Source organism: Sander lucioperca, chromosome 3, assembly GCF_008315115.2.
Source record: "Sander lucioperca isolate FBNREF2018 chromosome 3, SLUC_FBN_1.2, whole genome shotgun sequence".
Lineage (NCBI taxonomy): Eukaryota > Metazoa > Chordata > Actinopteri > Perciformes > Percidae > Sander > Sander lucioperca.
In genome coordinates, this window is record NC_050175.1 from 14,122,053 (window position 1) to 14,145,346 (window position 23,294).

A 23,294-nucleotide genomic window follows, 5' to 3' on the forward strand; every position below is an offset into this window, starting at 1 on the left:
TGTGACCTTTTAACCCTGTTACAGAATGGAGTGGTCTCTCTCATTGACTGCACACTGATGGAGGAGCCAGAGGGGACAGACGATGAGTGTAAGCTACTTTAAATGTTTCTTAATATATTTTTAATACAGTATGTACTGTAAGTAGTAGTTGAAACATAAAGCTATGGAGTATTTCTGTTAATATAGCTCAATAAACTATTGGACTTTGCATCACATTGAATAATTACAAATTTACCAAAGACAAACCGTGTAACAGTCATTGATCAAAATTGTAATTGTACTATTTTGTGCAGAGTATTTCACTAATGTTACCCTGAGACCGAGCACTTGCATCATTTCTACCTTTCATTTCCATAGTAACTGTTGTGTGGGGTATAGCAAAAAGTGAGCATTTAGAATAATTCAGTATAATAAACTGCAGATAAATAACATGTTACATTCCTTTTCTGATGAGTGAAGTTTTTTTGAGCCCTTTGGGTGCAAAGACTGACAATCCTCCATAATAATCCTGTTCACATGACTATCCAGAGAGAGCTGTAGAAGATATTATTTCTTGATTCACCACCATCAAATTCAACCAAAACAATCTCATTCATAATTCTTGACTGGTTTCACAGGATTCAATCAAGAAACCACAATGGATCATTGGGATTAATAGTGTTGCGGTTGCATGCTACTCTTTCTAAATTAGAGGCTGCAGATGGAAAACACATATCTGCTGCGGCCTTTGAATGATTGTAGGGATTTCATCTTCAGAAGGAGAAGGCTTTCATTCAGTGTAAAGGCAGGTTTTTGATAATCATAGATAGATTCTCATAGGATGGGGTTTTTCCTAATTTTCAGGCTCTTTCAGACATTTGATGTTAAATAATTCCAAATATACTGTATAAGTCAACATAAAAAAGAAAACAATTACTGAACTTAGCTCAAGTGTAAATTTTTTTCTTATTTCGTCATTTCTGTTGTTTTGTTTTAGTTGTTTATATTTATTTGTTGAATTTGTGCCTTGCAGCCAAAGGGGAGCGGAGTGGGCAGGACACAGAGCATCTGGATTTTAAAGTGATGGTAGAGCCCAAAGACGTTCAGCCCTACACCATCATCCTGGTGGCTTCATCCCGACAGGAGAAGACAGCGTGGACAAGTGACATCAGCCAGGTACGTGTCCTTACCTGCGTGATAAGACTGAACATGTTCCATCCAAACTCACAGCAGGAGTGTGAAATGCTGATTTGACTTAAGCATCATTAGATGAACTCAAACTAAAATTAGAGCTAAGACTGTACACTGCAAATGTATTACCAAGATTAGAACAGAACAACTCCTATGGCTGTTAGGGGTAGAAACTTGTATCATCCACAGGTTTGTGAACTCACTCACCCCCTTGGTTTGTTATACTCACAGAGAGCCTTTTCTCTGTCTGCTTGCCTTACAGTGCATAGACAACATCCGCTGCAATGGTCTGATGATGAACGCCTTTGAGGAAAACAGTAAAGTCTCCGTGCCACAGATGATTAAGTGAGAGTCTGCTACCGCTCAGAAATGCATACATTATACATGACCAAACAGAGATTAGCATTACATAAATACATGACAAATGCATGAACATGTGTGCCCAAACTCCCACATTTGTACATGTTAGGGCCCTCAATGACATAACATAATTCCCATGCTCTGACCCTAACCATCACTACATGCCTAACCCTGACCTAAACCTAATGTAACCCTTAGCCTTTAAACAGCCATTCAAAGTGAAAAACAGACATGTGTATAATTTAAAAAGATCTCCTCATTTTCAAGGTCTCTCACACACACACACACACACACACACACACACACACACTGATAATTTCATAAATTTTAAAGTGTTTTTTTTCCAGTGTGGATATACCCAACCCATAGCAATGTTAATGCTCTCCCCAATGACCCACATGTGACTAGAAATGTGTACTAACTGGAGGTGGGCTGCATAACTCCTGGGAGCTAAATCCCTGTGAGTCGCATTCCTAACCTCAGTTAAACCCGAACGCAGGTCGGACACCAGCTTGTACTGCGATGATGTCGATATCCGCTTCAGCAAGATGATGAACTCCTGCAAGGTGCTGCAGATCCGCTATGCCAGCGTGGAGCGTTTGTTGGAGAGGCTGACCGACTTGCGCTTCCTCTCCATCGACTTCCTGAACACCTTCCTCCACTCCTACCGCGTCTTCACTAGTGCTGACGTAGTGCTGGACAAGCTCATCACCATCTACAAGAAGCCCATCAGTGCCATCCCTGCACGGTGAGTGATCCCCTGAGTGAGGCAATTTCAAGAGGTTTAATTAGGGATTTTATGAGCTCACTGGTATGAAATTGTCCCCACTACCATATTTTAGTTTAGTTTAGTGGCACCTTTCTGTTGTGAATCCAACATTTTATGTCTTGTTTTGCTTACTCTGTGTGTACACATTGTCTTATTTGTTTGGTCATTTATTATGCCAAGATGACATTTCTTCACCTCATATTTACATTATAGTCGGTATGCTTGGTTTTGATTCCAAGTCTGTGGTTTGTGGGAACGTCTTAAGCTCTAGTTCATAAAAAAACCTTTAACTTTGATGTACCAGTTGCAAACACTGCTACAAAGATAGATCTTATTAGTCCGAATGGTCAATCCATGTAGCTAGTAGTCTATATCCTTGACGTTCCACTTCAGGAGTTGCTCAGTTTCCGCCGGAAAATCACTCATTTAGGCTGGATATCCGTTGCCTTGGGCTTCCTTTGTGTTGGCATTTTAAACTCTGGTCGATTTATGAGGACTATGGTTAACCTCTTCTCAGATATCTGCAAGGTAAATCCAGGCAGCTAGCTAGACTCTCTGTCCAATCTGAGTTTTCTGTTGCATTACTAAAACAACTTTTAAACGTACACGTTCTACCAAAACAAGTTCCTTCCAAGCCTATTTTGCAGCGGCACTGCGGCTTTTCTCCGGTGCTTAGCACCGCCAAAGACGATTGTGATTGGTTTAAAGAAATGCCATTAAACCAGAGCACGTTTTCCTCCCATCCCCGAATGCTATGTGGAGTAGCCAGACTCTCCTCTAGCGCGCTTTGGAGGAGAGTCCGGCAAAGCGAGACTATGTAGCTAGTGACACCTGAAAAAGGAACATTTCCACATAATTTTGTCCTGAGGGTGCAGCAACAGTGCTGTAATGGTGCAGTGAAAAGGTGGGACTTCCCCGGTGTCTGGATTTGTGTTTGCTCTCACGTGGGCTGTCTGTAAGCAGCCCATCATGCTATCATACCCTGTCCAGGTGAGAAGGGACTAGAGGAGAGGCAGTGAGAGGTCACACCAACACATCCACTTCTCTGTCTTCTGTCCACCATCACAGTTAATTGGGTCCTGCATCCACCCACCTCTACCTAACCCCTCCTCTTTTTTTCTCATTCCTCTCTTTTACCCTTTTCCATTCTCTCACTTTTCTTTTTCTTTCCACCAGTCTGACCATTCCTCTCTCCGCTGAGCTGTCACCATGGCAACCCTTCACTCTGCTGCAGGACCCCACCCTCTCCCTCTCTCCTCGACTTCTCTCTCCCTCCCTCCCTCCCTCTCTCCCTTTCTCCTATCATCTGCAGCAGCTGTACGGTATTAAATATTGATGGTGGTGTTTTGCACCCAGACCCTGCTCTCCTCTCCTCCTCTCTCCTTCCTTCTTTTTGTCGTACTCCTCTCACTTCTCCTGCTTAATTATTTCTTCTCATTTTTCCTCTTTCCCGCTTTACTTGTGTTGTTTTTTGACTCTCCACTTTGCTTTTCGAGCTTTGACTTTCTCATTTTCTTTTCGACTCTCCCTTATCTCCCTCTCCTTTCCTCTATACTCCCAGCCTCCCCATTCCCATCTTTACCATTCTCATCTCCTTTCTTTTGCTGTTTTGCAAATTTAGGAGAGGAGACACAACATAGCAGCAGCTAACACCATACAGGGCTGGAGGCTTCCCATTCGCCCACTCTCAGTCAGTAGCCCTATGGTGGAATCCATATCCACTATGTTGCTCCTCTCTCGCACCCTCCCTCTCAGTCTCACTGTTTTTGCCCCTGCTTTTTTTGCACTGCACCTCTGTCTCTTTCTCACACTTTTCCCCTCTCTCTCTCTCTCTCTCTCTCTCTCTCTCTCTCTCTGGCTCCCCTTTTCTCTCTGTTTCTCTCTCCCCATGTCTCTGTGGGCCTCCCCTGGGCTGGTTGCTGTTGGCAGCACCCGTGCCTCCCACACTGTCACTTGACATGCTATTTATAGGCCTTCAGAGGGGGTGGCTCTCAGTGCAAGGAGGATGCTGTCTTAAACAATGTAGCTTAAATAAAAGAGGCAGGAGCTCCCGAAGAGCCCTATGGTTAATGTGGTCCCTCTCTGCTTCTGTGTACAGATACGAAGTACACCATGCACTCCCATTATCACTATTTCTCTCCTGTCCTCTCTTTCCTATTCAGGTCACCAGAAACAACTAAAAGTGTTTTTTTTAGTAGTGAGAAATTCTCTACTTAATGTTCATCCTTCTGTCTTTTTCTCCTCTCTTTCATTCTCTCCTTTCCTGCAGTTCTTTGGAGCTTTTCTTTGCCAGCAGCCAGAGCAACAAACTCCTCTATGGCGAGCCACCCACGTCGCCGCGTGTCAGCCGCAAGTTCTCCTCCCCTCCTCCTCTCTCCATCACCAAGACGTCCTCGCCTAACCGCCGTCGCAAGCTTTCGCTCAACATCCCCATCATCACAGGGGGCAAAGCCCTGGACCTGGCTGCACTCAGCTGCTCTCCCAATGGCTATGCAAGCATGCACTCCACCATGTCACCCTTCAGTAAGACCACCCTCGACATCAACAAGCTCTATGTGACTAGCACCGTGGCCAGCAAAATCCCCGATGAGGGAGAGACCAAAGCGGAAGGCAAAGCTGAGGAGTCTGTCCTCAACAAGCAAGGTCAGAATCACTGTCCAAGGGATTTTGCTCAGTTTTAATGAGGTTCACTTGTGGTGTGGTAGGATTTTTACAAGCCCACTGTGATGCTCGTATCTTGTATGTATCCTCTATTCATACTAGAGCAACTTTTACTGTCTATCCCATTAAGTTTAAAAGGTACAGATGTATGTTTTGCATATGTAAGAGGTCTAAAAGAAAATATAATCAGCTTCTTTAAACAGTATCCTTTGAGATTGAACAGCAAAAGAACAGCAGTACATGTATTCCTATGTTTTTTTATATTTAAAATCCAATTTAAATGTTTTAATAACAATGGTATAAAATGAAACTGACCATAATTATTGACCATAAAGATTTGAAAGTTTTTTTTTCAGCCTAAAATTTTGCTCATTTTTCATCTGCGCCAATCTCACCATTCCCAGCTACCCCCAAGCCCAACCCAACAGTTATGCCCATACATTTATTCTTCTTCTTCTTTGCTGCCTTTTTTCTCTTGAAGTGAAAAACTTTTTTTGTCCAGATCTGTGTGTCAGAGAGGAATGTGATGGGGAGCCGAGTCAGAGTGACGAAGCAGAAGCAGAAATGTCTCCTCCCAAATCACCATCAACACCCAAGAACGTCAAGTCCAAAAACTCTGGTGCAGTATGACTTTGTCTCTCCACCATTGTGTTGTGACCTAATGTTCTGTTTAAGGGGTTCTATGTCTGAGACACTTTTAGAACATCTTGTGATCTACTTTTGAATCCCAACCCACCAGTTAAAAAACAAAGTAGTTGGCAAGAATGTAAGAGCTGGCAAACTACAGTAGCTTAGCGCTTTGTGCTAGTGACATAGAGTACTTGCAGTGGAGTGTCTTGGCGAATTAGAATATGAAAAAATCAAATCAATAATAACAGATCATGTCAATATCAAGAACAATCATTCCAACTGGCAGATTTCTGAGGATTTAAAAAACACATAATATAAAATGAGCAGTTAAACTGAAATGAAATTTAAAAAGAGCAATTGTCCAGTGGAACTGCACTGAAAAGACCTGAAGCAGAAGTAACACCAGTTGGCATTCATTTACAGGTTACTGTTCAAGAGCCAGCAGTGACGGTGTAGTAGTGACTACACAGAAGTATCAAGCTGAAAGCCATAGTTCAACTTATTCACTTTCTTGCAGAGTTAGATGAGACGATACCAGTCTCATGTCAACAAATATATGTAAATAAGAAGCTACCGCTACCTGCTGTTTAGTTTAGCTTAGCATAAAGACTGGAAACAGGGGGAAATTTCTAGCCTGGCTCTGTCCAAAATTAACAAAAATCCACCTACTGTACCAGCACCTTAAAAGATTAGAAATGAACCATAACCCCCAGTAAATCCTCAACATGTTGTTAATAAGTGAACAGATTTTGCTACACAATCTTTGTGTTAAGCTAAGCATAAGGTTGTGAGTTTCAGATCCATTTTGACCATCCAGCAGAGTCAGATTGTGCGTGAGAGGTTTAAAGAGGTTGAGATGAGAAGAGTAATTCTCTCATAGAGTTAAATAAACCCTGCTGCAGTGGACTGTAGCAAACTTTTTTTTTAGAAAATGACAAACGTAACTATAGCCAAATAAGGTCTCGATAAAAACCACCCACATCCTCCTGGCCCTCCCCGTACCGCACAGAGAGGGGGCATCCACCCCGTAGGTAGTCAGGCACAATTCATCCCCAGTGTGTTCTCTTCCCACGGTGCTGGATACAAGGGAAGCCAGTGCCTTGTGTGAGTAGGTGGAAGGAAACCTTGTACCTTAGCAACGATGTGCATGTTCTTCTAAACCGCCCCCGGTTGAACGGAGGAAGGCAGAGAGGAAGGGAGGGAGTGAAGCAGGGAGGCGAGGCAGACACAGTGGAGTGTACACCGTCACTGCCACGAGCTGCAGGACACACTGTGCTGGGTCTGTTTTAGCTCTCTGTTGCCCTCCGCTGGTCAACAACTTAGTTTAATTATACACATATAGTATTTATCCACAGCACTTCACATAAGGAATCAAATCACCTTTAATCACCTCACTGATGAGCCACCCTTAATTTCCATTTCAGCGATATCCTGTCAGAGGCTTGGAAATGTTTACTGTAAGGCAAGGGTCTTTAACGTTATTTAGGCCAAGGACCCCTTAGCTGAAAGTGAGACGGAGCAGGGACCCCCTACTACATATTATATAAAATTGAGTTGCATATTAACCTGGGCCTACAATAACGTGCAGGGTGGCCTAAAACCTTTATACATAACTCTTTATGGTGCATACAATACTAAGCTATTAAATAATAATTATTGACATTATCATATATTACATCATGTTTTAATGTTAAACATACGCACAGTGAATCCTTCTGGCTATCTTACCTATAGGCAATGTTGTGTAAATAAAAAAATAATATGTTGGACTCATGTTTTGGTATATTTTCAGACATATTTTATTTTTGGAAAATAAAATATTTTTTAAATGATTAAACAATAACTTGGTGCCCCCCTGCAGTAACTCTGAGGACCCCCTAAGGGTCCCAGACCCCCTGTTGAAGATCTCTGCTGTAAGAGTTGTAATATTGGTGTTTTGTTTCCCTACTTATAGAGTTTTCCCTGTTTTCCTTCAACAATGGCATGGTGGTGTCATCTTGCCGGGAGCTGGACAATAACCGCAGTGCCCTTTCTGCCGCCTCGGCCTTTGCCATTGCAACCGCTGGTGCCAATGAAGGCACACCAACCAAGGAGAAGTACCGTCGTATGTCGCTCGCCAGCACAGGTCAGTCACATGAGGGGATGCTACTTCTGTTGACCAATACAGGGGCTTGTTGAGGACTATACTGTAATGTGATTGCATAAACAGTAGCTCAAATCTAGTTTAATCACCACAAAAAAAACTCCTTGATTATGACTTTGTATTTCTGGTTGGATATTTAGCCATAGTGACATAAAGCATAAAGCAGTTTTATGCCTCATTACCACAAGGTGGCCTCCAAGCAAATTAGAAATGGGAAATCCTTTGTTAATTTCAGTGCAATTAACTCATATTATTATTATTATTATTATTATTATTATTATTATTATTATTATTATTATTATATAACTTTATATTCACTCTTGTATTAGGAAACAAACTGATAATTTTACCAAGTGAACAAGTTGTCTTTATTTCATTGATTTAACTATAGGTGATTGTTGTTCTGCATGTGGCAAAACTACTGATAAGTGATCAACTGTAAACTACTTGTTTTTTTCACTGCCTAGCTCAAGTTTCCTGTATGCAGGTTACTGTAATATGTTGGCTTCATCCACACCACATCCCTAATGCTGTTAGTTTTTGTACTTATACTGTAATATTTAGAAACATTACACAGCAAGAGTAAAGTCTGGGGGAATGAGGAGGATACACATATGACTCTGGCAACGGCATTTATATTTACATACATACATAATTTGTTATTAAAATTGTTATTTAAATAGTCAGATAAACAGTTTTCTTCTGTATCTGGAAGCAAAATAACAAAATGTAAAGGAAATAACCAGTATGCAGGTTAAGGTAATGGTGACATCACACAGCTCATTGCTAACCTGGAATTTAGTTGGCTGTCACTTTGGTCCAGGTTTTCCTACAGACCAGAGGAATGGGGACAAAGAGTTTGTTATCAGGAGAGCTGCCACAAACAGAGTCCTGAATGTGCTGCGTCACTGGGTCTCCAAACACTCGCAGGTAAAGTCCACCTTCCCTTCTATCGTTTTTTCTTTTTTTTTCTTTGTTTCAATATATCTTTTGCAGAAGAAAAACAACACTTTCAACCAAACTCTGCTGTTGTTCCTGTGTATGTCCTCAGGACTTTGAGCTGAACACAGAGCTGAAGATGCGGGTAATTGGCTTCCTGGAGGAGGTGATGCATGACCCAGAGCTCCTGACACAGGAAAGAAAGGCAGCTGCCAACATCATCAGGTTGGGTTTCTGTAATCAACGCTTCATCACACATACAGTCATACTGTATTTGACACATCTGTTTGTCAGCTTCCTGTAGAAAAACGTTTTTGCAAGAGTATTTCTGATGCCAACTGAAGTCATGGTAATAAAAACCGCAAGTGGAGATACAGTAGATCACAGGTCCTTGCCTAAATCTAAGCCCTGATGGACCTACACAGAATGTACGTGGACACTGACAGTGGACCTACAGAAACTATAGAAACATTTCCTCTTTTCTTCTGTGCAGCAGTTTCTGAATATCCATTAAGTATTTTCTGTTCCTCCAGGAAAGACAGAACAGGCTTTTACATTGGTACAGCATGGCAAAACTAGAGTGAAACGCCAGTATGGTGTGCGATCCAACCAACCTGTCAGCATGCCCTATTGATACTAAATAGTATCAACCTGAGGAGCTGAAGCCAAAAGTGCTTGTAACCAGTTAAAAGTTGGGCACTTTTGGACAGGTCAAATCTATTTATGTCTACTCAGGTAATGGCAATTGTCGACAAAACTGTCAAATAATGAAACTTTTCTCTTTTTGCATGTAGGACTCTCACTCAGGAGGACCCTGGAGACAACCAGGTCACGCTGGAAGAGATCACGCAGATGGTGAGAGAAAGATTACAAAAGCCCTTTCAGTATAAAATAAACCCTGTTACTTCTTGAAATGACCATGCGTCCTGTTGAAATGATTTGTGCTTTAGTTGTGATAATGCTTTTCACTGCATGTGTCTTTGCGTCAGGCCATGGAGGACTGTAAGACTGAGCCGTTTGAGAGCCACTCTGCCCTGGAGATAGCTGAGCAACTCACACTGCTCGACCACCTGGTCTTCAAAGTCATCCCATACGAGTGAGTACACACACATACAGTAGCCTACATGTGTACGTGCATGCACACACAAACGCACAAACACAGGCACTTGGTCTATACAATAAAAATGATCTAAGGCTGAGTGGGAGGGTGAAGGGAAGCACACATAGTGCATTTTGGTGTGTTTTTCCATTGTTGATTATTTGAAAAAAATATTTTTTTCTGCAGGGAGTTCTTTGGTCAAGGCTGGATGAAGAATGACAAGAATGAGAGAACTCCCTACATTATGAAAACAACCAAGCATTTCAACGATGTATGTGTTTAGTCTGGTATTGTGATTAAAAAAGATAAATGTGTATTATAGATAGATAGATATAGAATGTATCTATCTATCTACGTATTTTTCTCTTTTTTTTGTCAGATCAGCAACAGGATCGCCACAGAGATCCTGCAGTGTGACGATGTCAACCTGCGAGTGGGGGTGATTGAAAAATGGGTGGCAGTGGCTGACATCTGTCGCTGCCTCCACAACTACAACGCCATGCTGGAGATCACATCCTCTCTCAACCGCAGCTCTGTCTTCCGCCTCAAGAAGACCTGGCTTAAAGTTTCTAAGCAGGTATCAGACATTTCTGACATTTTCTTCCAACGTGAAGTTAACTGGGTGCAACACTTTCAGGTTATAGTTGGAGGTAACGGAACAAAAAACAAATTACACTGCCTACGTAGCTTCTCTGACTAAAAAAACCTAAACAACGCTGTGTGTACATCAGGGCAATGTTTATTTTTATTTCAGAACATGGACTGCATCGGTGCGAAATGTAAAAAAAATAAATAAATACACTGCAACAATCGTTTTCACAAGCAGCAATTATCCATCGGACTATTAAATTAACCAAAACACCCACCGTGGTCTCCACATTCCTGATTGGCAGAAACGGTTTTTGCTTGTTTGGGATCCGACTGGCCAGCGTATTTGAAAAAGTTAAGCAAACTTTGTTGTCTTTTTGACATTTTTCCCCTGAGTGAAATGAATTAACAGCAATCTCAACCAGCACAAGCGCCTGTGTCACTTGAAGTGCAGCACCGCGCTGTTGAAGTGCCTCCCCACCCTCCCTCTGTCTTACCCAGAAAATTCACCTCAAAACGCATTGAAAATGCAAACACAAGATTTTTGTGGAACTTCAATGGGGAATAAAGACTGACAAGACAGATAACAACATTGAACACTACACAAACAGTCATTTATTTTTTTCATTTAGGCGATTCATTTTTCATGGTGACACAGGAGGTGCCAGATCCAATAAAAAAGGTTCCGGATCCAACATCGGAGGTGCCGGAACATGTTCCGGCGTGTTCCGGCTCAAATTAAGCCCTGAAGAATATAATGCTTTCTGGCAGTAACTTCCTGGAGTTTTGTTGCCACTGTGAGGTTGCCAAGCAACCAGCGAAGACTTCAGGAAGTTACTGCTCCCAGAAATCGTTCCATCACACAACTCCCCGTAAAATCCCAACTTGCCGTTTTTAAGCGTTGCTTTTTGGACGGGTTAAACATACCAGATATAACTGGTTAATGATTAAGCTTTAGAGGTGCTGGACAGAGCCTGGCTAGCTGTTTCCAGTCTTTATGCTAGGATAAGTTTTCCCTGGCTCTGGCTTCACATTTAGCGTACACATATGAAAATAGTATCAATCTACTCAATTCTCCAAATGGCAAATTATACCTTAGCTTTTTTCCTCCAGCCATAGTGAACAATTCAAACTTAAATTTTTTTTAAATAACTTTAATTGTATTAAAAAAAATTAAACAGGGAATTTAGTAAATGAAACAAAATGAAGGGAAGACAACTTCCTCTTAGGGAGGCTCATATTTGTAATTTTGAATAGAATCGTCCTCAGTTCATAAAACTTAATAATAATTAATAAAATAATTAATAAAGATTCAGACGATTTCCATTAAATTTTTGACTGCTGGTGATAACAGTTTTGCTTTTCCATCTTCTAGACAAAGACTGTGATCGACAAGTTACAGAAGCTGGTGTCATCAGAGGGGCGTTTCAAAAACTTGAGAGAAGCTCTGAAGAAGTAAGTATTTAGAGCGTTTTACTTTCCTGTGCTCACACATTGTGGTGGAGAAGTTTTATATATTCCTCTTTACATTTGCGTACTATAACTCTATATCTGTCACGTGTCTCGTCCTCAGCTGTGACCCTCCCTGTGTTCCCTACCTGGGAATGTACCTGACTGACCTGGCCTTCATCGAGGAGGGAACACCTAACTACACCGAGGACAACCTGGTCAACTTCTCCAAGATGAGAATGGTAGGATACCAGTGTACTGAAGTACACACAATAACATGCACTTTAATATTGTTTCTGTCTTATATTGTTTTAATTTCATTTGTCTCCAGATATCTCACATTATAAGAGAAATACGGCAATTTCAGCAAACGGCTTACAAGATTGATTATCAACCAAAGGTGAGGTTATCTTTTTGTCGGTATTGTTGTATTGTATATTTTATACTTTTTTTCAGGACTTTGATGACATGTTTGGAGGTATTACTTTACTATTTTTGCAAAGTCATTTTAGTCTTCCTATTGATATAAGTCTGTATTGTTCAATAAAAGGTATTTCCCTTAACGGTACTCAAAATTGGCCAATTAAATTGTAAAAATCAACAAATTTATTGTATCTTTTTCTATTTAACCAGAATAAAGTGGCGGCATGTAGGAGGCAAGGTTAAAATGTATGATCCACAAGCTACTGGGAATAATGTGTATTTTTGATTGCTAGTCAGTGATTGCCTGTGACGATCTGACAGTGATAAAGACAACAGAATTGTATATTTGCTTAATGGGAATTTTTTATTTTTTTTATTTTCTGTTTTTGAGTATACAGCTTACATTTCAGTTTGTTTCAGATATATATGGCATCTTGGGACACTCATTTTGAGTTTTGTCTATGTTCACTATTGCTTTAGGTTGCAAAGTACTTGCTGGACAGCAGTTCAGCCCTGGATGAGGAGAGCCTTTACGACGCATCTCTAAGAATCGAGCCCAAAACTTCATCATGAAGAGGATCTCTCTCTCTCTCTCTCTCTCTCTCTCTCTCTCTCTCTCTCTCTCTATCTATCTATTTATCTCTCTCTCTCTCTCTCTCTCTCAATCAAATCAAACCTCATATTGATCAAGTTTCAAGTTATTTATTGCATTATTTATTACAGTTCCAGAGAAGCAGTTGTTGGCAATGAAAATCTTGGATCTCAGGCTCCGACCAACAATGCTCATTAAATATATATAAAAAGAGGGGTGACCTGTAGCGGCCCGGGTTTGAATCCGACCAAAGGCCCTTTGCTGCGTGTCATCCCCCATCTCTCCCCCACCTTTCCTGTCTATACACTTCACTATCTTATAAAAAAAGCCCCTCCAAAAAAGAAAATCACCCAAGTACAAATTGGCAATCTAATACATAAAATACTGCATACATCATAGGGATACATATAAAGTATATAAAATAAAATAATATAAATTTGTAGTAGACAGTAATTGCAACATGAATAAACTAAACAAGGATCTAGTAAATATGTATGCATAATGAGAAATAATGAATATATATATATACTGTATATATATATATATACAGAGATGTAAACAGGACTGTGTAAAACAGGAAGTGAAAATTATATATAGGTAACGATACTGATGAGCTCAACAGTTCAGCAGTCTTATGGCCTGTGGGATGAAGCTGTCCCTGAGCCTGGTGGTGCACCAGCGCATGCTGCGATACCGTCCGCAGAACGGCAACCCCTGGGGTGGTTGGGGTCCCTGACAATCCTTTTGGCTTTCTTTCTGCACCGCTGAGTGTAGAGGTGCTCCATGGATGGCAGCGCCGTCCTGGTGATGAGCTGAGCAGTTTCACCATCCTCTGTAGAGCTCTGTAGAGGGCGGTGCAACTGCCATACCAGGCGGTGATGCAGCCGTTGCTGTGGAGTGTACAGAAACAATATATCATAATGTACATACTATTATTTGTATTAGACACAGTAGGCTGTGCCCTTCTAGTATGTGGTCCCCAATGGACTCGTTCTGTATAATCGTTATTAGAGAATGAGTAGAAGCCCAGAGAGGTTTTATTTATATAGTTACAGAGTATTTATATGTTATTTATCGTCTTAAATACCATTTTATGATAGTTATTTTCAAACAGAATACACACATGAGAGTGCATACAGACAAGCTATTTAGTCATATCCTATTGGGAACGTGCAGTACATAAAAAGCTCTCATTCATGGAAAATGGGGGTCACATTTGACACATGATGATCAACTCCCACTTTTCTGCACAGATGTCAAAGTCAAAGAGAAAACTGCACATAAGCTCAGTTGTCCCCATACAAGCATTCTGCCTGATTAGTATAGCAGCCAGTATTTAGCCTATTTGTCCTCAAGTGTAGATATTCAAAGTTAAAAGTAATACAAATATCTGCTAATCTACTAGCTGCATGATCGTTAATTCAAAGTTGTGTATTAAGATTTAAGATTTCAGTCCTGGTTGATTTGAATCCAGCGCAGAAATGACTCCACCACTAAAAGTAAATACTGCTAATTATTGAATGTGGAATGGGATGTGATTACCAAAAACATTAAGGTTTTGAACTTTTTAAAACTTTCCTTTCAGAGAAATAAATGGGGTAAAAAGTGGAACTGCTGTGGTGGCTAAAGTTAAATCATGTGCTCTGATGTTTTATGTAGCCACTGAATGAGAAAGACACTTGGAAGTGTTGGGAGTCAAACTGAAACAACATTACCTGCTCATTTCCGATTGAACTGGGAAACATGTTTTCAGTTTGGAGAGATGGGTTTTTATGCTTTGCTTCTTATCACCTTATTCCCCTGGTGGGCAAAATGATGTACAGTATAAGCGACGGGCAGTGTATGTAGCAGATGTAACCAATATTGCGCCACTTCATGAAGTTAAATTCCCAGCTTCACTCAGACAGTAAGAGCATAGTTTGTATGGTTAATCCTCTTTGGCCAGTGCATTATGGTTTTGCCTTAATCATGAAATGGATTATATACCACAAAAGTATGTAAACTATTTTGTTCTACGATTTGCCAATGAAGCAGAAATATTTGCTGTGTACAATATTGTGTACAGGCAGTCTGATGCATTTCCTAACGTGCAATGTGTTAAAAACATATCCCTCGAAATGTGTTATCCTTATGATTGTTCAACTCTGTAATAAATTCTGTGTATAATACTTTAAAGCAAATGTTGAAAACAACTTATAAGTGTAACACATTCTGTATCCTGTCTACTCCAATGTGTTAGCAGGACCTATACAGTAGTAATATTGTGCTTATTCTTAAAATATTTATAGGTATTTTTTACAGGCTTTGTATAAAAAAACACCTAAAGCTTAAGTGGCACGCATGTACCACTTTCACGTGTTCAAATTAAATCTATATCTAGAACAGTATGTGAACTGTATTTAAACCCCACCCTTGCACATGAATCTTTACCCTCTTAACAGGCACATCAAATGTTTGCAGTGAGCAATACCCAGTGGTATGAGGATTATCTTTCAGTCTATTTCAACAGCTTGAGTAGTATTTCCAGTTTTGTATAAAAGTGTATTCTTTCCTGATTACCTCTTGTTAATAAATCTATTCTTTCTCAGGGGGAGAAGTGTCTCCACGGCTGCCACGTTTGTTTTACAATGGGGGGAGATGTAGAGGAACCAAAAAAAAGAAGAAAAAAAAGGGTGTGTGTGTGTGTGTGGGGGGGGGGGGGTATAAAAAGAAGCCGAATCATGTGACGCTCTCACAGCTGGTTGGAGTCCGGAGCAAGTATGGCGCTCGGTGTAGTTTGGTTCATCAGCACCGTTTTTAGTTTAGTTCATTTAACACCGTTACATTTGCCCAAAGGTAAGGAAACTGTCACGAAGTTGAACGTTTTTTTATTCGTTTATTTTTTGTTTGTTGCAAACTGTTAAATGCTGTCGCTTACACTAATATTTCGTTGACGCTAACTCATAGGCATTGACACCGAATGCACCTCCAAATAGTTGCCAGAAAGGTTAATAGCTAAGACTTTGATTTTGTTTCTATCATTTACAATTCTGAAAGAACTCAGTTCCTTAAAAGTAGCAACTGCAATATAAAAGTAAAAGTACTCATATGGAGAAAATGGCCCCTGTTATTATGGGATTATTACTGATGCATACGTTTACTATCATGTTACTGTTAGTTGTTCGATGTGGAGCTAATTTCAACTATTTAATATACTATTTGGTAGTTTAATCTATAACAATGCATTATTTTTTACAAGACCATAAATGTTTTCTATGCAAAATCTTAATATGTAAACTAGGCTATAGTCACTACAGCTGTCATATAAATGCAGTGGATTAAAAATTACAAATCCCCTCTGAGTGTAGTACTGTACAGGTAGAAGTAGGGCTGTGAATTAATCGGAATTTAATCGTGATTATGATTTTGGCTCCCAATGATCACAAAAACAGAATAAATCGAGAAAAGCAATTATTTAGCTCATTACGTTTTGCAAGTAAACTCTTATTTTCTCTTGTGTTCTGAATGAAAAAATAAAGTTTCAATAGGAAAAGTCTTAAGACAAAGTTCACAGTTGTATGTTTTTTTTACTGTTGATTTATTTGTTACTGATTTGTTTTTTAAGTTCAATAATTGCTCTTTCCAGAAGTCAACGAGTAATCGTGTTAAATAATCGTGATTATATTTTTTCCCATAGTCGAGCAGCCCTAGGTAGAGGCATGACATTCAGCACATGTAGGCCTACCTTCAATTTGTGAGTGATTGTACTAAGTTACATTTCCCTCATAAATGGGTGCAGGACTGAATTTAATAGTTTGAAGTGTTAATTATTAGGCTGCTTTATTAACGTCAACGGCTTTATTCTGTGTCCTATCAGAGGAATATGGATTCAAACAGTGGATGTCACAGGTATGATCATAATAACAAAGTTACTGTATACTTCACAGTCACTTATGATATTTTTTATCTTAAATGCTTTGATAACAAGCTTTTAAAAACCTAAATTATTTCCTGTGTAGCTATAAGCTCTTACACTTCTCTTTTTCACATGCAGCACAACAAGGTTTATGACACTGAGGAGTATTACCACCGGCTCCACATTTTCACTGAGAATAGGAGGGAAATTGATCATCATAATGCTGGGAATCACTCATTCACAAGTACAGTACAATCTGTCTCATAACACATTATGTATAGATTATCACCACAGTGGGTGCAGTCAGCTCTCTTTTAAAAAATGAAATATTTCATAAGGTTATGAAAGGCATGTATGTCCTTACAGCATTGTTCATTTTTAAATCTAGTGGGACTGAATCAGTTCTCAGACATGACATTTGAGGAATTCAGGAAATTATTCCTCTTGACAGAGCCTCAGGTATGATACACATAATAAAATACTGCTTTCATACATATATACGTTTTTGATTGCAATCTTTTGATTCTGGTCTCTTGTAGAACTGCTCAGCTACTACAGGGGGTCATGTCAACAGGGCTGGTCCTTATCCTGAGTTTGTAGACTGGAGGATGAAGGACAACGTTGTGACTCCCGTGAAAAACCAGGTATCCAATTATGGTGCTGAACTGCCACAAAATACAACCACAATCTAGAGGGAGAACCAGGATGACAAGAATTTGGTAAAGGACGTTAATCCAAGGATATGCATTAATTTTCCTTCTAATTTATAGTGGGAAATAGAACTGAGTTTCAGCACATACAGGGCAATAAAGTGTATCCTATCGTATGTGCTGCCTACCCCTCCTCGCCTGCCTCTTCTCCGCTTGTGCCTATGCTGTTCAGGTTGAGGTTTCACTGCTTCTTGCAGGTCTATGGTGGAGATAAATCCAGCAGAGTGGGGTGGCCTGAGTAACAGCAGTGCCTCTCTGGTGTAGGAGATTCATAGCTGGAAGGCTACGTCGTCCCCAAGTGTTTGGCATGCTAGGGGGCATGCCAGAGCAATCAGCGACAGGAGAAAAACTTGTGCAAGAGTCGCCATAAGTACAGATTGCTACCGCGGTTGTTTGCAGACGAACAAATAGTTGTTAGGAACAGTAGAACTCTAAGCTACAGTACTAAAGATCAGTATAAACAAATACAACTTGAGTAACGTAAAAATGTAGCAGCAGCACGGCCCGGGTCGCAGCAGAGCATCGCCACCGGAAGGTACCTGGAGTAAGGCACTTCAAAACTCTTAGATCCGTGTGACAGTGTTTTTGCCAGAAAGACTTCATCATCAGCCATGGCTGTATTGCACAGGACAAGAACACTCATTATTTCCACTTTAAACTACTTTGATGTAAATATGAGCACTGAAAACAGCAACTAATGTTGCATTTACAAGTACAGTACATCAATCAAACATATAGTTACATTATTCATTTATGTGGCTTGACTAATTTGATAATAATGTGACAAAGACAGCAGAGAAAACCGGTAATTTTCTATGACTCTGCCAGAGATACAGAAGACTTTATTTAACTTATTTCACAAGCAATCGACCTCATGTAAAAAATGAGTGGAGTGCTTCTTTGACGCGTTATTATGGATCCCACGTAACTTCTATGCAAGTCCCGCCCTACCAAGCAGCTCAATTGGTTGGGGTTAGGCACTGACCTCGAGTGGTTAAGGTTAGGATAGCCAATTGGTCAGGGGATAGGACCTGATCAAATCGGGTTACGTTACCTTGTGTAAGCATGGACGTGTGGCCAATATTAGTGTGTGAATGCTATTGAAGGGCGGGTCTTGCCTCGAAGTTGCGTGGGTTCCATAATAACGCTTCTTTGACAGATAAGTGAATTACCAGTTGTTTGAGTTATATTGTGTTTGCGTCTTTAGGGTCACTGTGGAAGCTGTTGGACCTTCTCTACTACTGGCTGTTTGGAGTCAGTGAATGCTATCGCTACCGGGAAGCTAATACCTCTGGTGAGATCTGTCTGACTGTTATTATTTAGTAATACTCAACTCATTCATCTAATAGATCTCACGTGTGGCACTTCAGGTTATATCTGTGCTGAGAGATTTGAAGGGGTGTGCTTTCTTATTAGGATAATTTAGAAGATGTACTCGCAGTGGAAATCTCTGTTTTACAGTATGATCTTAGTGGTGTGTCAGTTTTAAATGTAGTATTAACTATAGTACAGTAGTATTGCTCTGTATAAAAGCTTAAAGCAATTTGCTTTTTGTATCAGTCTGAGCAGCAGCTGATTGACTGTGCCAAAGACTTCAACAATCATGGATGCATGGGGTAAGTAACACTGATTTGTCATTAGTTGTTAGTTGTTGTAGTTATAGCTATAACATATGAGACATTATGAGTTACACTAATAACAAAAATACTTGTGTTTAAGGCTTCAACCTATTAAATACTGTCTGGTTTGTTTCAGTGGACTCCCCAGCCAGGCATTTGAGTACATCAAATACAACAAGGGTCTTATGACAGAGGAGGACTATCCCTACAAAGGCCATGTATGACTTTTCTGGAGTAATGTCCCAGTGTATTTTTTTTTTCCAATATTTAAAATACATTCTCAGTGTATTATTTTTTTCCTTTCTGTTTTAGGATGACAGTTGCCATTTTGAGCCTGCACTTGCAGCTGCTTTTGTCCTGGATGTTGTCAACATAACAAGTGTGAGTAAACATGTGCATGTATACATGTGAAGTGACATTCTGCAAGAAATTGTGTCCTTAAATGACTGCTGGGCCACAATGTCACAAATTGGGTACAGTTAACAATGTCTTTGTTGGTAACTCGATAAGAGGAAAAGACAAAAGCAGCTATTATGGTATAGGCAAATGAGTTTCTTATCATTGTGGGACATTGTGTCACTGTTGTGAATACTTACAGTTACAGTCTGTTACACTGGATTGCCAACATTTGATTCATACTATAATAGCGTTACCTCCTAACAATATTTGCTTTTCGTTTATGTATTCAAATCTCTGTACGTTTGTCCATCCACAGTATGATGAAAAGGCCATGGTTGATGCTGTGGCCCGGCTCAACCCTGTGTCTTTCGGCTTTCAAGTCACGGCTGATTTTATGCACTACAGAGAAGGCGTTTACACAAGGTGAGCGAAGGACATAAGTCAACAAGCACTCATGTAGGTTAGGTTAGAAATATTCAGAGGAGTGTGTGGCCATGTTGTTTCTGTCCACTTTGCACTTTGGAAATATTTATACTACAATAGTGCGATTTTGTCTAGTAATCCACCAGCACAGAAGTTATTAAATAGGAAAGAGGATTAAGGAACTAATGAGGCTACCGTACAAGTGAAATCTGCAAAATCATAGTTAATGGCTGTTGGCAGGATGTGACAGAAATCTGCTTGCATCACATTAGAGCACAACACTTGTTTTAGGCTTTTGTTGGATTTAGTGTTGTCGTAACACTTTGCCTATCTATTTGCTTTTTGCTATTTACATTGGTGTTAGACCAGTGTATTGACCAGAATAAAAGTACTCTGCTGCCAAGCCTTTCATCACACAGCTTGCTGGCCTTGGAACAGGCCTGCCCATAACATGGAGCTATTCATACATTGGCCACTTTGATGGTCTGATGGCTCATGGCTCATTTGTTATGGTGCTTACAGTTATGAGTGCTTGTAATTCACTTTACTGAACTTTCTGTCCTCTCTATCATAAATGTGCTGGTGTTAGCTTGTGTTTCTCTGTTTCATCGTCTTGATCAGGCAAAATATACAAGAAATTCCTAAAAACACATCTTTACATAGGCAGGTTGTGTGCAGACACTTAAAGTTTGTTGAATAGAGAAAATAATAATAACTTAAGCAGTGAACAGGAAAGAGGGTATCAGGACAAAATGAGACTAAAAATGTTTAGGTAATTAATTTTCTTCTACAGAGGACAGCTGCCCAATCAATCTACAAAACAAATGTACTCATCGATCTAAAAGCATCAGTGTTGTCTGTTTAGCACTCAGTGTAAGAACACAGCAGACAAGGTGAATCATGCAGTCCTGGCTGTGGGTTACGGCGTTGAGGAGAGCGGCATGCCATATTGGATTGTGAAGAACTCTTGGGGCACAGCCTGGGGAATGGATGGGTAAATATAGTCTGTGTGCATGCGTTTTTAGTGTGATGACTTGTTACAGCTTCCAGTGATCATGGACACATTTCTTTTTTATTCCATCAGATATTTTTTGATCGAGCGAGGGAAAAACATGTGCGGACTGGCTGCGTGCTCTTCCTACCCTCTACTTTTAATTTGAGGAGTAACATGGCAACAAAGTGGACGACTGATAAAACACAGTAAAATGTCACCCAGTGACAACATACATGGAGTGAACTCGATGGGAAGTTGGCCCTTCCATGTTCCCTGAAGTGTTTTATGTAGAGGTTTGATTTCTCATCAATATGTACAATACTATCTGAAATTTTAAACTGTTAAAAAAATTTAATCTTTGTGCATCACACTCTCAACATTACTGTGTGGTGCATTTCTTTTTATATTGATGTAACTATGGCTGCCTTGTTTTAGTGGAAATTGTTATGTATTGCTCTTTGGTTTCATAATGTGGTTGTTGAGACAATTACTGCTGTTAATGACCACACAAAGAAAATGTATTTAATCATATGTAGCCTATGCCTGTACAGAGGCTTGTACCATGCAGTACCTTTTAAGTAACAGCATTGGAAAAACATAGGACAAGCAGCCGCCTTACCAATGGTAACATGATGTGACATGCATAGTGCTATACTGAGTAATAGATATCTCTTCAGACCAATGAGATCATGTTATGGCAGATCATGCATGGGTCGTTTACTTAATTTGTCAGTGAGTGGCCTCTTTATGGCTTCAAACAGTTCTTTATCTCCTCTGACCTGCTCCGATTATGAAACTTTAGTCATGCACAAAAGGCCCATTGAGGAGTAAGCTCTGATGTCTAGTCATTTGTTAAGTAAAGTTTGTTTTCATTTGAACATGTTTTGTTAATAAACAATGTTTCCCTCACACTTATGGGTCTTTCATTATATTATTGTCTTTATTGCTGACGGACTTTTTCTGTGTGCACAGGTGTGTTTGTTTGCTAAGAAGATTGTTTTCTCTTTTAAATCAGCATGGAACAAAATAACAGTGCGTGTCAGTCAATTGTTAAATGTTCAAACGTTACTTGTGGGCATGTTTTTCATGCATAAGTTAACCAGAATTATAGTTATTAGTGACGGTATTTTGTCTTCCTTTCTGCTATTGCCCACATCTGCCAAAAGGTGGGGACATTACCAGTGATTCTTTGTGAGTGAAAGAAGCATAGACCGTAAAAGAAATGGACCAACAGATCCCATTGCTCTCTTGGCACAGCTACCAGAGTCTATGGCAGTAACGCTCAGCCATCACCGGAAAAGTGCTTCTAATAGAGAGCTGAAGTCACGCCTTCTACTTCCGGCCAATGGGACCTATCCATAGACTGTATATAGATAATCGTTGGATTGAAGAAGGGGATAAAAAAACTCTTGTTATTTTTTTTATCTGGAAAAACAAAGACAGACGAAGAAAAAAATTCAGAAGTTAAATATCAATGATATTATTGTTGTAAATCAAGAAGAAGTAAACGAAAACATCAAAGCTTTTTTTATAGTAATTTGTATAAATCCATTTTTTCTAAAGAAGATTGATGTTTTTTCTTAGATAAGATTCAGGGGTTTAAAAAGACAATGGATGATAACTTTAAACAACTTATGGAAGATGAGCTAAGAATTGAGGAGTTAGACTTAGTAGTTCAACTGATGTCTAAGGGGAAATCACCTGGAATAGATGGGATAACCGTGGGGTGTTTATCTTTCTTTTGGAGTGATATCAGGGAAATGCTCTATAATGCCTATTTAGAATGTATCTCAAAAGGTAATCTTTCTCCCACTATGAAACATGGTCTCATCACTCTAATTCCCAAACCTAACAAAGATAATCATTTGTTGGATAATTGGAGACCAATGACCTTGTTATGTAATGATTATAAATTGCTGGAACTTGTCTATGCTAATTGTCTGAATTAGGGATTATCACATATTATTGATGAGTGTCAATCAGCTTTCATGAGGGGTAGAAATATACATAATCATACCAGATTGCTACTAGACATGCTTGACTATTGAGACCTCATTGATACTGATGCCTTTATTTTATTTCTCAATTTCTATAAGGCATTTGATACTGTTGAACATGCCTTTTTATTTGAAGTCTTAGATTTTTTTGGGTTTTGTAAAATAATTAAGATGTTTTACTGACATATATAGTTCTGTGTCCCTGAATCCTGGTATAACTCCTAGTTTTGAGGTGCTCCGCGGTATTAGACAAGTGTGCCCGATTTCTCCCAAACTGTTTATTCTAGCCACCCAATCACTTATCATGCTCATTAATCACAATCCCGATTTGCATGGGATCTCAATATTTGATAAGGAATTTAAAATTATTCAATTTGCAGATGAGACAGCAATCCTTTTAAGGAATAAACTCATGGTTGATGTTGCCCTTGATT

At 39.7% G+C, this 23,294-nt stretch overlaps 2 protein-coding genes across 5 annotated transcripts in view; both read left to right on the plus strand.

Annotated features, from left to right (window-relative positions):
- LOC116060454 (ras-specific guanine nucleotide-releasing factor 1-like) overlaps positions 1 to 15,416 on the plus strand; it is a 31,232-nt gene extending 15,816 nt beyond the window's left edge. For all 3 annotated transcript variants that reach the window (XM_031314014.2, XM_035999326.1, XM_035999327.1), the window contains 17 exons: positions 25 to 88; positions 1,013 to 1,155; positions 1,433 to 1,515; positions 2,030 to 2,278; positions 4,569 to 4,942; positions 5,463 to 5,579; positions 7,545 to 7,715; positions 8,557 to 8,663; positions 8,785 to 8,897; positions 9,467 to 9,527; positions 9,662 to 9,768; positions 9,958 to 10,042; positions 10,151 to 10,348; positions 11,735 to 11,814; positions 11,933 to 12,050; positions 12,140 to 12,208; positions 12,712 to 15,416. In XM_031314014.2, coding sequence (XP_031169874.1) covers positions 25 to 88; positions 1,013 to 1,155; positions 1,433 to 1,515; positions 2,030 to 2,278; positions 4,569 to 4,942; positions 5,463 to 5,579; positions 7,545 to 7,715; positions 8,557 to 8,663; positions 8,785 to 8,897; positions 9,467 to 9,527; positions 9,662 to 9,768; positions 9,958 to 10,042; positions 10,151 to 10,348; positions 11,735 to 11,814; positions 11,933 to 12,050; positions 12,140 to 12,208; positions 12,712 to 12,804 — 2,232 coding nt within the window. In that variant the 3' untranslated portion in view covers positions 12,805 to 15,416. The remainder of the gene's footprint in view (positions 1 to 24; positions 89 to 1,012; positions 1,156 to 1,432; positions 1,516 to 2,029; positions 2,279 to 4,568; positions 4,943 to 5,462; positions 5,580 to 7,544; positions 7,716 to 8,556; positions 8,664 to 8,784; positions 8,898 to 9,466; positions 9,528 to 9,661; positions 9,769 to 9,957; positions 10,043 to 10,150; positions 10,349 to 11,734; positions 11,815 to 11,932; positions 12,051 to 12,139; positions 12,209 to 12,711) is intronic.
- A 110-nt stretch (positions 15,417 to 15,526) lies between these two features.
- Positions 15,527 to 21,773, plus strand: LOC116060462 (pro-cathepsin H-like). Of its 2 annotated transcripts, XM_031314028.2 has the most exons (13): positions 15,720 to 16,186; positions 16,520 to 16,556; positions 16,680 to 16,711; positions 16,857 to 16,962; positions 17,107 to 17,177; positions 17,258 to 17,362; positions 18,636 to 18,722; positions 18,989 to 19,044; positions 19,184 to 19,265; positions 19,360 to 19,428; positions 19,763 to 19,869; positions 20,735 to 20,863; positions 20,954 to 21,773. In XM_031314028.2, the coding sequence occupies exons 3-13, from the start codon at positions 16,703 to 16,705 to the stop codon at positions 21,027 to 21,029; spliced, it is 897 nt and encodes a 298-aa protein (XP_031169888.2). In that variant the 5' UTR covers positions 15,720 to 16,186; positions 16,520 to 16,556; positions 16,680 to 16,702; the 3' UTR covers positions 21,030 to 21,773. The 2 variants fall into 2 exon arrangements, with proteins under 2 accessions (XP_031169887.2, XP_031169888.2); XM_031314027.2 differs by lacking the exons at positions 15,720 to 16,186; positions 16,520 to 16,556 and adding an exon at positions 15,527 to 15,658.
- Positions 21,774 to 23,294: the final 1,521 nt, after the last annotated feature.